A 13,134-nucleotide genomic window follows, 5' to 3' on the forward strand; every position below is an offset into this window, starting at 1 on the left:
ATGGGCCACGACAACCAGATCCTCCCTCTCCCACTCCATGTTCCTGTCCAGCCCTGAGCAGATGTCCTGAGCCTCGGTAACGGGTAGGAAACACAGCCTTCTGGACTCGTGCTCTTGGCTGCACAGGACAGTGTCAATCCCCCTCACTATACTATCCCATACTACCACTACATTCCTTTAATGAGTGTTAATGCTGTGAAGTGATGTGGAAATAATGAAGTGTCTAAACAATTGAACTGAAGTGTGATTGGCAGAACATTGTAGCATAGAATGTGGATAGTAATATTGTCAAAATGGCTTGTGTAAAACACAGTAGAAATGTTTATGGCAAGTGGAGAAAAGTTTGTGAAATACAGGTTAAAGATGCTGGTAAGTTCTTTATTTTAAAAAAAAGTTACGACTCTAACTTTTCTAGTTCAGAGGAAAGGTCATCGACCTGAGATGTTAACACTGTCGTCACAGGTGCTACCTGACATGAGTTACTTCCAGTAGTTTGCTTTTATAGTTAAGCTTCTTGGGCTGAGGTTTGACTACTCCCTACCTAACAGCACTTTGGGTGGACCATTAGTAGTGGTTCACGAAGGAGGCTCACCACCACCTTCTCAAGGGAATTTAGGGATGGGCAATAAATGCTGGCCTTGCCAGTGATACCCACATACCATGAATGAATTTAAAAACAAGTAGCGCATTTTCTTTCTATAATCCATGATGTTTGCAACCATGTACTTATGGAACATGTAAATGTGTGGAAACTATCAGTTTGATCGAAGTGCAGTTTGACAACACAGATTTTGTTGGGTTAGAAAATTCAGAAGCATGGTGCTTGTTTAAATTGAATTTAAATTTGAGCGTTAATGCTGTGCAATGATGTGGAAATAATGTTGACGTGTCTAAACATTGCAGCTGTGGTGAGATTAGCAGAAAATTACATCATAGAATGTAGATCGTAATACTGTCAAAATGGCTTGTGTGAAGCTCAGACTATTTATGGGAAATGAAGAAAAATATCTGAAATACAGATAAATTATGTTGCTGATAAGTTTTTCTTTTCACTTGTAGTTGAAACGCTCAAATTATTTGCCCTTCTAAGAAAATGCAAGAATAAAAATTTCCTTAGGACAGAATTCAGCTATCCTTTCTCTCTCTCTCACCTCCCTTGAACAGTTGACCTACAACAGTTTTCTTAATATAATGCAACACTATGTAACTGTTAGAGGTGACAAGTGTATTTATTTACAAGTGGGCCGGAGACCTTAATTAGTGATAAAAGTATACTTGATGCCCTAGTATGGAATGTGCCTTTAATCTTTTGAGTAATGAGTTTGTAGTGTTGGAACTCATCCATAATTCCACATTTTCTAAAAATGCAAATGTAACAATTTTGAGCACACTTGCTTAACTCCACCCCTTTACTGTCAACACGGTGCTAAGACTCTACATGCAAATTGCAATAAATGTAGGTTTGCTTTTCCTGAATGACTTGTCTTTGTCATTGTCCCGTTTCTCAGGGTGTTCCCTCCTTGCTGGGGTATAGCTTCATGAGTGCAAGTCATCCTCTAGTGCCTTGTACACCAGACCATTCTTCATGTGTCAGACGAAGTAATGAAGGCTGAAAGGCATTTTCACCCCAGGGCCCCATCAGCTAAACCCCACCCTGTTTACCCAACCTGTGTTCCTTTTTTCTTTTGTTTTTCGCTCTCTGTCTGTCTTGTGTTCTCTGTCACAAATTCACTTTCCAGTAGGGATCATAGGTTAGTGATCAGGAATAACAAAACATTGATTTTTTTTTCCCTCCCTTACCTAAGTCACTGAGAATTCATTCTATGCAACTTGAATTACCAACTTTTAATAAAACATCCCAAATGTTTCACAGGAGCATTATAAAACATAATTTGGCAACTTGGTCAAAGAGGTAGGTTTTATGGCATGTCCGAAAGTAGGACAGAGTGAGAGGTTTAGGGAGAGAATTCCACATTTATGGCTGAAAGCGCAACCACCACTGGTGGAGCTAGTAAAATTGGTGATGCTCAAGAGGCCAGGATTAGGGGAATGCAGATATCTTGGAGGGTTGTAGAGCTAGAGGACATTACAGGGACCAAAGACAATGGCCTCAGTCTTCCCTGTATTTAATTGGAGGGAATTTCTGCTCATCCAGTACTGGATGTCAGACAGGCAGTTAGATAATTGGAGACAGGCGACAGGCCATATGGTCTACTCCTGCTCCTATTTCTTAGGAGACAGGGGAAGAGTTGAGAGAGGTATTGGTGACTACTGATGCTATTTTTGGATGATGTCACCGAGGAGCAGCATGTAGATGAGAAATAGGAGGAGTCCAAGGATAGATTCTTGGAGGACAACCGAGGTGACAGTACAGCAGTCCCAGCTAAGCAGTAAATGTACTTATGGATTACTATAACTAAAAATTAAGTGTTTGAAATCAGTTCCTCCTCATTATCAGAAATCAGTTTTGGGCCATTGGTCAGGTGTGCTATTTCCTATATTCTAATGCTGTGAAACTATCTTGCTTCACACGAGAGTGTGGGTTGTTGAAGGGTTGGCCTGTGACCACTCATATTGAATTTCCTTGCTCTATACCAGGAGGAAACTGTGAACCTCTTCCTGTCCACTCCTGTGCCATGATTGAGCAATTGCACCCCTTTATTGGTTTTAAAATAAAACACATTTTACCTTGCCAATTTTCCCATCTCTTCCATACCCCCTCAATTCCTTTTCCTCCTCTCATTCATAATTTTGCTGCAGTATTGTTCTAATGCAGTAATCGGTGGCTTCCACTAGCTCACCTCCGTGACCATTATTCATGACCATGAGTTTTGGCAGTGTATGTTGGAAATCTGTTAAACTGCTACCAACATCATAGCTGAGCTCAATCCTGTCCTAATTTTGTGCATTTCCAGCAGGGATTGCTGGACAGAGATCAGCAGCAAGAATCCTGGTAATTCCCCATGCTCTGACCCAGGGATGCCAAAACTATCTAACGTATGTATTGCCTTTCTGGCTGAGATTAGCTAACTCAATTTGCACAACTTATGAGGTTCGTGATAACATGTCCTTATTTTTTTTAAATATTTTTACTAGAAAGTGAGTTTCGGTTCACTCACTGATGAGGCCTTTTTAATATGCAGCAGGAGAATAGTTTTAACTTTTGGAGTTTATTCTTGGACTTCCTCATTCCTTTCCACGGCATCTTGTGTCTGTGCTGGGGCATAACATTTAATTTTTCACTTCTCAAAAGATCTGGAGATTCAAAGAATGCCATGGGCTAGACTTTCCAATTCCATGACAATCTCTTCCATTTCTTTTTTTATTGTATTTGGGGTTTATACAGACCAAAAGATCCTGGGTTCAGTCTCTGCTCTGTACTGTGTTAGTTGGTCGCAGCCAATGTGTCAGGGATTTTAATTTGTCTTCAATTAGGGAATGGGTGGAAATTCAATCAGCTTTCCGACTGGAAAGTATTTTCATGTGAACATCAGATGCAGACAAACTCGGGCTTGGCTGTGATGCCCTCCGTAGTCAAATAGCGTAACACTCATTGTCAGCAATCACCTATAGAAGCCTATAGAACCGTATCTCAGAAAGAGTTAACATTCTGAGAGGAGAAAATTGTTTAATTTTAAAGAAAAGAGAAAATTAAGTTGATGCTTGCTAATTTTCTTGTGTGTGGGTTTCATGTAGTCAAGATTCATCTTTAGTAAAAGGGCTATGTTATCAGTTTTGAAATTTTGTGCTTTTGTTTTCAATAGAAATATTAAAAATTGCAAACTGAAAATTTGAGAAGTTATTTCTGGAGTGATGCGAAACTCCCTGACTGGAATAACTAGATTTCCTTTCTTTCTTTGCAGATGGGGATTTCAGGTAATGCAAGCCTGTTTGGACAAGGCTATGGCCAAGCTGGTGGTCAGCAATTAGGCGCTGCAGGGGTTGGACCTCAATTACAAAACAAAAGTACTCTTTCCAATAGCCTGCCTCCATTTCCAGCAGATTTAAAAGGCACTCAAGTTACAAATGTGCCAAACATGGTAAGCAGGCTTTGTGTTGTGTTCCAAACATGTTGATTGCAAATAATTGAACTGTTTACATATTGTAAATGTAACACCTCTTTTAAGATGCTTGATTCACACAATTGGAGGAGAGAGGCCTCTTGGAAGATGATACTAGCTATATAGTAAGTTGCATGTCCTTCCAGCTTATTTGCCAACATTGGTAGTTGGCATAGGGATCAGAGTTAAAGTTTCTGTTGTATTTTTATCTACCCTTCATTTTTTTTCTATCCCTGAAGTAAGCTAGTTTAGGGGAAAATAGCTTTACTTGGTGTTAGTTGCAATTTTGACTTTTTTGAAAAGCCACATAATGACATATTCAACTGAAAGAAAATGTAAAGGCCAAAGGCTTTGCATGCTTCCTATCAAAAAAACTTGGGAGAAATTTCATGACTGCATCATCTGGCCTTCTAGTCAGTATGGGATTACTGGTCAATTTTTGGACGTGATTTTTCCTGCAATTCTCAATGTATTCAATTTCATTTAGAAGCTTTTTTTTCCTTTCCTCTTACAGTTCAGAAATTGTTGCTGAATTTTGCGTCCTCCTTTCACTGTTCCTTTCTCTCTTCTTTCCAAGTCGCAACAGCAGTCCCAGGTTCAGCAGGTAGGGATGGTACAAGTACCGTCCCAGGTACCAACACAAGGAATGGGATCTGCACCGACTGCAGACCCCGAGAAGCGCAAACTGATACAGCAGCAGCTGGTCCTACTGCTTCACGCCCACAAATGTCAGCGGAGAGAACAGGCAAACGGTGAGGTGCGACCCTGTGCACTGCCCCACTGCCGAACCATGAAAAACGTCCTGAATCATATGACTCACTGTCAGGCAGGCAAGTCCTGCCAGGGTAAGTGTACCTGATTAGACCTTTTGTGCACTGCCTACACATTTTTAATGAGCTAGATGGCCAGGGGTTCAAATATAGTCCTCCTGCAGATAAGGACCACGAGACCATTTAATCAAAATCTGTTTTGAGTATGTTAGTGGACATTTGGAACCTGGTTTTTAAATGTTCTGGTAGCTTTTTTTAAACAGTAAAAAAGTGTTAACCACGAGACCAATCCATATCCTTCAAGGACACTTTTTAAAGGCTCAGCCCTTCATATTAGTGGATGTGGTAGGCAGGATTAGTGCTTCTTTGAAGGATAGTACTTCAAATTTTATTTGAGCCCCTGCAGATGGCTTTGAAGTGCTATTCTCTCTTTCTGACTACCCATGCAGGCTGGGTTTCGATTAGTGAAACTTCTTCCTACAACGTTGGTTTAAGATGGCATATGCTGAACAGAAATTCAGTTCTATTTACGGTTTTGTGAGTATGAAAATCAAACTTTAAAATGTGATTACTTAATTGGTATAGTTTCTGAAATAAGGTGCCCCTCATTCCCACTCCTCCCCTATCCCTGTTGAACTTTCACAGGTAATGTTTTTGTTGGAATTTGTGTTGATGTGATTTGTTCAGAATATTTCAATTTGGTGCCTGCAGTGATTTTTAGAATGTTACAGCCCACAGTCCTAAATCAATAGTTCAATAGTGTGAGTACCTGTACCTTAGAACTGAGCGCAGGTAAACTAATTAGAAAGAGGACCACTTCACGATTGATTGGCTCATCCTCATTTCTACACGATAGTAAATGCACAATTGCATTTATTTCTGCTTGAAACTACCTTCAGAATGTTCTGAACCTGAGCATAGCTATAACAATAGTACCTTTGAACCATTATTCACATCTAGGTTGGTTCCTCTGAGAATATTAGTGCAGTCCAATAGATTCTCTATTTTTCAAGATCTTGATATCTAATGAAAAAACATCTTTTTTTAAAAAATTGTCCTTCATATGTGAGCATCACTGGCAAAGCTGGCGTTAATTGTCCATTCTTAGTTGCCCTGAGAAGGCCGTTATTTGTAAGTATGCCAACAGCAAATTATATTGGCTTCTTGTCATTTCATTTTGTCTAAAAAAAAAAGTGGAGGAAGATATGCTTCAGTTGTAGAGTCTTGGTCAAACTCCATCTGATATACTATGTCTAGTTTTGGGCACTGCACCTCAGGAAAAATATATTGGCCTGAGAGCGGTGCAGATTCACAAGAATGATGCAGGAGTTTAAAGAGTTAACTTATCAGGGCAAGTTTCATAAACTAGGCTTGTATTCCCTTTATTTTAGGAAATATGTAACCAAGGTATTTAAAATAATAAAGGGATTCGATAGGGTAGCTGCAGAGAATCTATTTTGTATGGCGGGGAATCCAGAACAAGGGGAATTCATTTTAAAGATGGCCATTCAGGAGTGAAATCAGGGAGGACTTTTTCACACACATTAGATCTTTGTTAGGTAAGGGTATCAAGGGATAGGGAGTTGATCTGATTGAAGTGTGTTGATGGGCTGAATGACCCACTCCTGTGCCTATGTTTACAGTGCCTTAAGTGGTTTCATTTCATTGTGAAATATCTAATTATGTAAATATTCCTTTTGTTGGTCTGTGTGTGTATTGCCTTTGGCTTCATTGTAAAAACAAATGTGAGATTCTGCTAGCAGTAGTGTATATAGAATACATGTTCATATGCTGTTAATACAGGAAATGATTAAGACACTTTTGTCAGTGTAATCTGTGTCCTATTGCGTAAAAGTTTCCTCAATATGTCTTGTTCTGAGAATCGAATGAGCATTTCACTGTGATACAGGCAATAAATCTTGAGTTCAAATCACTGCTTTTTGCCTTTAATATCCCTTGAAGCTTTTGTTTTAGTGGTAATATATTTTTTTTAAATACTAAGATTAGTAGGACAGGAACCACTCAAAACAATCTCTAAAATGCTCTTTTCATTAAACTTTTTTTTAAAAAAAGAATTAAAGTGTATTTGCAATGAAGGCGGGAGGGGGGTGGAATTCATGGATTGCCCCTTTTAGTTTGAGATCTTATATATTCTAATATTTGACAACGACAGAAATGGCTCAAGTGGCAAACCTTTTCTACTGTGATGTTCTGTTTAATTCTGAAGGGAGTTGATGCAGCAATTGTCACTCTAATCATGTCAGTAGCAGCTGAGTATAAATTCAAGCTGGTGTGTGAACTCCACAACAAATCGACCACTTGACAACAGGAAAAAGCAAAACTTGGTTTTAACAAATTAAACTTTCAAGACGTGTTGCATTTTCTTCAAAATATTTTCTCTCCCCATTCACCCCCCTTTCCTCCAGTTTCCTTGGGGCAAGTACCTCCTAATGGGAAGGGGGCAGGAGTAACCATTGTTACTCTTTGGCTGTTGCGAGAGTAGCTGAGTAACTCTTTTTTTTTGGTCCCTCCACTCTGTGCATGCCCTTATGGGAAGCATCTTGTATAGCTGCCATCTTCTCCCAGTAACATTTTAGCTGAGATCAGAAACTCAGCAGAGTGGAAAAATGACACTGTGGCCCACTAGATTAATGTTAGAACTCTGGCTGTTTTTGTTACACAGTTGCTCACTGTGCATCATCAAGACAGATCATTTCTCACTGGAAAAACTGCACTCGACATGACTGTCCCGTATGCCTCCCCCTGAAAAATGCCAGTGACAAGAGGAATCAGCAGAGTAAGTGTCATTGATTCACAGTTCCATATACGTGTAATAAATTATTTAGAAAATATTAATAAACTACAATTCTTAATCCTCTATTAAAATGTATATAGGGCTCAACACAAATTACAAAGTGGAAATATAGACAGGGTAAGTTAGTGCCTGTATAAGATGTAGCCCCTTATCTTTGGAATGCTGCTTCTATGGTAAGTCTGGTGAAAATGTTGGCCCAATTTGCATGTAGAGGGCCTGAACTTAGTCTTGGCCCCTTACTCAGTGGTAAGCTTGTGTTATTTCAGATTTTTTTTTCCTAATGTACTAAAATGAGATGTTTATTTTTTAATGAGGCACTCTATTATTTTAGTAACCATAGAATGGTTACAGCACAGAATGAGGCCATTCAGCCCGTCGTGTCCATGCCAGCTCCCACTCCCCTGCCTTTTCCAAGTAGCCCTGCAGATTTTTTCTCTTCAGATAATTATCCAATACCCTTTTGAAAGCCACAATTGAATCTGCTTCCACCACACACTCAGACATTGAATTCCAGATCCTAACCACGCAGTATTTTTTTTTTAAGTTTTTCCTCATGTCAGCTTGATTCACCTTAAGTTGATGTCCTCTGGTTCTCGACCCTTCTGCCAGTGGGAACAGTTTCTCCCTATGTGCTCTCTCCAGACCCCTCATGATTTTGAACTTCTCTATCAAATCTCCACTCAGCCTTCCCTTTAAGGAGAACAGCCTGGTTTCTCTAATTTATCCACATAACTGAAGTCCCTCATCCATGAAACTATTCTTGTAAATCTTTTCTGCACCCTCTCTAATGCCTTCACATCCTATTGTTCCTAAAGTTCGGTGCTCAGAATTGGACACAATACTCCAGCTGAGGCCAAACCAGTCTTCTATGAAGGTTCATCACAGCTTCCTTGCTCTTGTACTCTCTGCCTTAATTTATAAAGCCCAGGTACCATATGCCTTTTTAACCACTTTCTCAACCTGTCCTGTCACCTTTAACAATTTGTGTACATACACCCGCAGCAGTCTCTAGTCCTGCACCCACTTTAGAATTGTACCCTTTAGTTTATATTGCCTCTCCTTGTTCTTCCTACCAAAATGTATCACTTCTCTGCATTAAATTTCATCTGCCATGTGTCCACCCATTCCACCAGCCTGTCTCTGTCCTCCTGACAGTTCACAATACTTTCAAGTTTTGTGTCATCCACAAGTTCTGAAATTGTGCCGTGCACACCCAAGTCTAGGTTATTCATGTAGATCAAGAAAAGCAGTGGTCCTGATACCAACTCCCGGGGAACCCACTATATACCTTCTTCCAATCCGAAAAACAACCATTCACCACTGCTGTTTCCTGTCACTCAGCCAACTTCGTATCCATTTACTTTGCTGGCAAGCCTGTTATGTGGCACTTGATCAAATGCCTTTTGGAAGTCCTTGTACACCTCATCAGCACTCTGTTGCCTCATCAAAAAACTCAATCAAGTTAGTTAAGCACAATTTGCCTTTAACAAATCTGTGTTGGCTTTCCTTAATTAATCGATGCTTGTCCAAGTGACTATTCCCGAAATATCATTTCTAAAAGCTTTCCCACCACTGAGGTTAAACTGATTGGCCTATAGTTGCTGAGCATATCCTTACACCCTTTTTTGAACAAGAGTGTAACATTTGCAAATCTCCAGTCCTCTGGGTTTAAAGGGATCAAAGGATATGGGGCGAAAGCGGGAATGGGTTACTGAGTTGGATGATCAGCCATGGGCGGCACAGTGGTGCAGTGGTTAGCACTGCAGCCTCACAGCTCCAGCGACCCGGGTTCGATTCTGGGTGCTGCCTGTGCGGAGTTTGCAAGTTCTCCATGTGTCTGCGTGGGTTTTCGCCGGGTGCTCCGGTTTCCTCCCACATCCAAAAGACTTGCAGGTGATAGGTAAATTGGCCATTGTAAATTGCCCCTAGTGTAGGTAGGTGATAGGGAATATGGGATTACTGTAGGGTTAGTATAAATGGGTGGTTGTTGGTCGGCACAGACTCAGTGGGCCGAAGGGCCTGTTTCAGTGCTGTATCTCTAAATTTAAAAAAAATAATGAATGGCGGAGCAGGCTCAAAGGGCCGAATGGCCTACTCCTCCTCCTATTTTCTATGTTTCGCCACCTTCCTGTCTAAGAAGCATTGGAAGATTATGGCCACACTGCCAAGATTTCAGTCCTTTTTCACCCTTTTTCTATTTATATGCCTATAGAAGACTTTTGGATTTCCTTTTATGTTAGCTGCCAGTCTCTTCTCATACTCTGTCTTTGCTTCTCTCATTTCTTTTTTCACTTCCCCTCTGAACTTCCTATTTTCAGCCTGACTCTTGTATTATCAACCTGACATCTATCATTTGCACCCTTTTTCTGTTTCATCTTACACTCTATATATCTTTTGTCATCAAGGAGTTCTGACTTTGTTTGTCCTACCTTTCCCCTTAGTAGGAATCTACCTTGACTGTACCTGAATTATCTCCTCTTTAAAGACAGCCCATTATTCTATTACAGTTTTGCCTTTCAATCTTTGATTCCAGCTTTCTTGGGCCAGATCTGTTCTCTTGAAATTGTCCTTTCTGCAATTAAATATTTTTGCTCTGGAATGCTGCTTGTCCTTTTCCAAAACTAGCCTAAACCTTATGATACTATGATCACTGTCTCCTAAATATTCCCCTACTGATGCTTAATCCAGTCGACCCACCTCATTCTCTAGAACTAGAGGCACAGTGTGGTGGCACAGTGGCGCAGTGGTTAGCACCGCAGCCTCACAGCTCCAGCGACCCGGGTTCAATTCTGGGTACTGCCTGTGTGGAGTTTGCAAGTTCTCCCTGTGTCTGCGTGGGTTTTCGCCGGGTGCTCTGGTTTCTTCCCACAGCTAAAGACTTGCAGGTTGATCGGTAAATTGGCCATTATAAATTGCCCCTAGTATAGGTAGGTGGTAGGGGAATATAGGGACAAGTGGGGATGTGGTAGGAATATGGGATTAGTGTAGGATTAGTATAAATGGGTGGTTGATGGTCAGCACAGACTCGGTGGGCCGAAGGGCCTGTTTCAGTGCTGTATCTCTAAAGAAATAAATAAATAAAAATAAATAAAATAGATCCAGCTGTGCCTCCTTCCCAGATGGACCAGAAACATACAGATCTAGAAAATTCTCCTGAACACGAAAACTTCATAAACACTGCCCTTTACACTTTTACTATCCTGTCTATATTAGGATAATTAAAGCCCCCCATTTTAACTACTCTATAGTTTTTGCATCTCTCTGTAATTTCTTTGCAAATTTGTCCCTCTATGCCTTTCCCAGTAGTTGGTGGCCTATAGAATGCACCCAGTATTGTGATGGTATCTCTTTTGTTTTTTAGCTCTCTCTCAAGCACTGTTAATATTCTCCTTAAACAATACTACCACCCCTCTTCCTTTCTTTCCTTCCCTATCTTTCTTGAACACTTTGTATCCGGGAATATTTAACACCCAGTCCTGCCCTTTTTTAAGCCAGGTCTCCGATATTGTCACGGCATCATAGTCCAACGTGGCTATCTGCGTCTGCAGCTCGACAACCTTTACTTGCCACGCTCCATACAGTCATATACATGCACAGTAAACCTAATTTAGAACTTATTGCATTCCTGCTTTCTCTGACCTCACTTAATACCTTACTATTTATTACTCTAGTGTTATTTGTGTCTCCCACTTCTTTGTGCACCTTGTTTTTCCTCTCTAATGGTACCTACTGGTTCCCATCCGCTGCCAAGTTAGTTTAAACCCTTCCCAACAGCACTAGCAAACTGCCCTGCAAGGCTCTGTTCAGGTGCAACCCATCTGGCCTGTACAGGTCCCATCTCCCCCAGAACCGGTTCCAGTGTCCCAGGACACTATAGCCCTTCCTCTTGCACCATCGTCCCAGCCACACATTCATCTGCTCTATCCTCCTATTTCTATATTCACTAGCGTGTGGAACCGACATTAATCCAGAGATTGCTACCTTTGAAGTCTGCTTGCTAGTTTCTTTCTGAGCTCCCTAAACGTAGATTATACAGGGTAGATTATATACACATATTTAAACTTGAAATCATTGTCCTGCTCTAGAAAAGGCACACTTTATGTTTTAGAAAAGTGGTTAAATTTCAGAGCCCATTTTTTTTGCAGTCTGATTGTTTGCCAGTACTTTGTCGGTAACTTTTACACCTTGGTGTTTGCCATTTCTAGTACTGAGAATACGTTCCTCTAAAGCTGTAGAACTCAATGCATAGAACTGAGGACCAGTGAGCACATTAACTGTGTGGCTCTGAGGTAGATTTTTAGGGAAAATTTATTTTCATAAAGTCACAGAGAGATACAGCACTGAAACAGGCCCACCAAGTTCCGAAGAAGGGTCACTGACCCGAAACGTTAACTCTGCTTCTCTTTCCACAGATGCTGCCAGACCTGCTGAGTGAATCCAGCATTTCTTGTTTTTGTCCCACCGAGTCTATGCTGACCAACAACCACGCATTTATACTAATCCTGCATTAATCCCATATTCCCTACCACATCCCCACCATTCTCCCACCACCTACCTACATTAGGGGCAATTTACAATGGCCAATTTACCTATCAACCTGCAAGTCTTTGGCTGTGGGAGGAAACCGGAGCACCCGGCGGAAACCCACGCAGTCACAGAGATCTTGCAAACTCCACACAGGCAGTACCCAGAACTGAACCTGGGTCGCTGGAGCTGTGAGGCTACGGTGCTAACCACTGCGCCACTGTGCCACCATGGGTCTTTTTAATTGTATTTTTTTGAGAGGTAAAGAATATTCCTTTTGGGCAGTGTAGCTGTAACTGATATTTGACTTTTAAGGCAGAAAATACCAATTGCTAAAATATGTACTTGAATTTTCACTGAGCTAGACCTAGAGACCAAGGTTATATCCTGTGGACCATATGCAGTAGAGAAGTACTGGAAGTCTAGTGAAGTAACTTAGTTATATTTGCACTTCTCTTGCTTTTACTCGCTGGATTGTCCTGTTTAAAATTCTTTAGCCTGGATGTTTAGAAAGAGCCATTCTTAACGTTGTTATTTCATCAGTGAATAAATCCTAAATCTGAACACCAAGATCTTGAGATCTACACAAATTAATGGGAACATACATTTAAAGATAACGTGCAGCCCCGAGCTCCATGATATGCAGCAAAAAGACAAAGCTTGGATACCCCTGATCTAGGTGGAGCCTTTATGATTGGCTAAATGGCGCTCGACTTGCACAAAGGTTGTGCCTTTGATTCTTTAAGCATTGTGAGTACTCTTGCCTCATTTGCATCTACAACTGATACCATATCAGACTCTGCTACAGGGTCTTTTATTGACAAAACTGGAGAATGACCTTGGAAGCTCAGTGTTAATGGACCTGTTGAAATATTTTTCATCAAACTAGCTATTAGGAAGGAGAAGAAGGGTTCTTTCTTTTTCTTAAACTGCTTTGTCTCAGTCTTCAAAGAGTTAATGCAGG

The 13,134-nt window shown here is 40.8% G+C and overlaps 1 protein-coding gene across 1 annotated transcript in view; it reads left to right on the plus strand.

Moving 5' to 3' along the window:
• Positions 1-293: 293 nt before the first annotated feature.
• Positions 294-13,134, plus strand: part of LOC137366716 (CREB-binding protein-like) — a gene marked incomplete at its 3' end in the record, with an annotated part of 31,134 nt that continues 18,293 nt past the window's right edge. Inside the window, exons 1-5 of the mRNA XM_068028381.1 lie at positions 294-369; positions 2,879-2,997; positions 3,864-4,040; positions 4,639-4,906; positions 7,515-7,628. Of these exons, the coding sequence (XP_067884482.1) occupies positions 294-369; positions 2,879-2,997; positions 3,864-4,040; positions 4,639-4,906; positions 7,515-7,628 (754 nt within the window). The remainder of the gene's footprint in view (positions 370-2,878; positions 2,998-3,863; positions 4,041-4,638; positions 4,907-7,514; positions 7,629-13,134) is intronic.

This window comes from Heterodontus francisci, unplaced genomic scaffold (assembly GCF_036365525.1).
Source record: "Heterodontus francisci isolate sHetFra1 unplaced genomic scaffold, sHetFra1.hap1 HAP1_SCAFFOLD_1388, whole genome shotgun sequence".
Lineage (NCBI taxonomy): Eukaryota > Metazoa > Chordata > Chondrichthyes > Heterodontiformes > Heterodontidae > Heterodontus > Heterodontus francisci.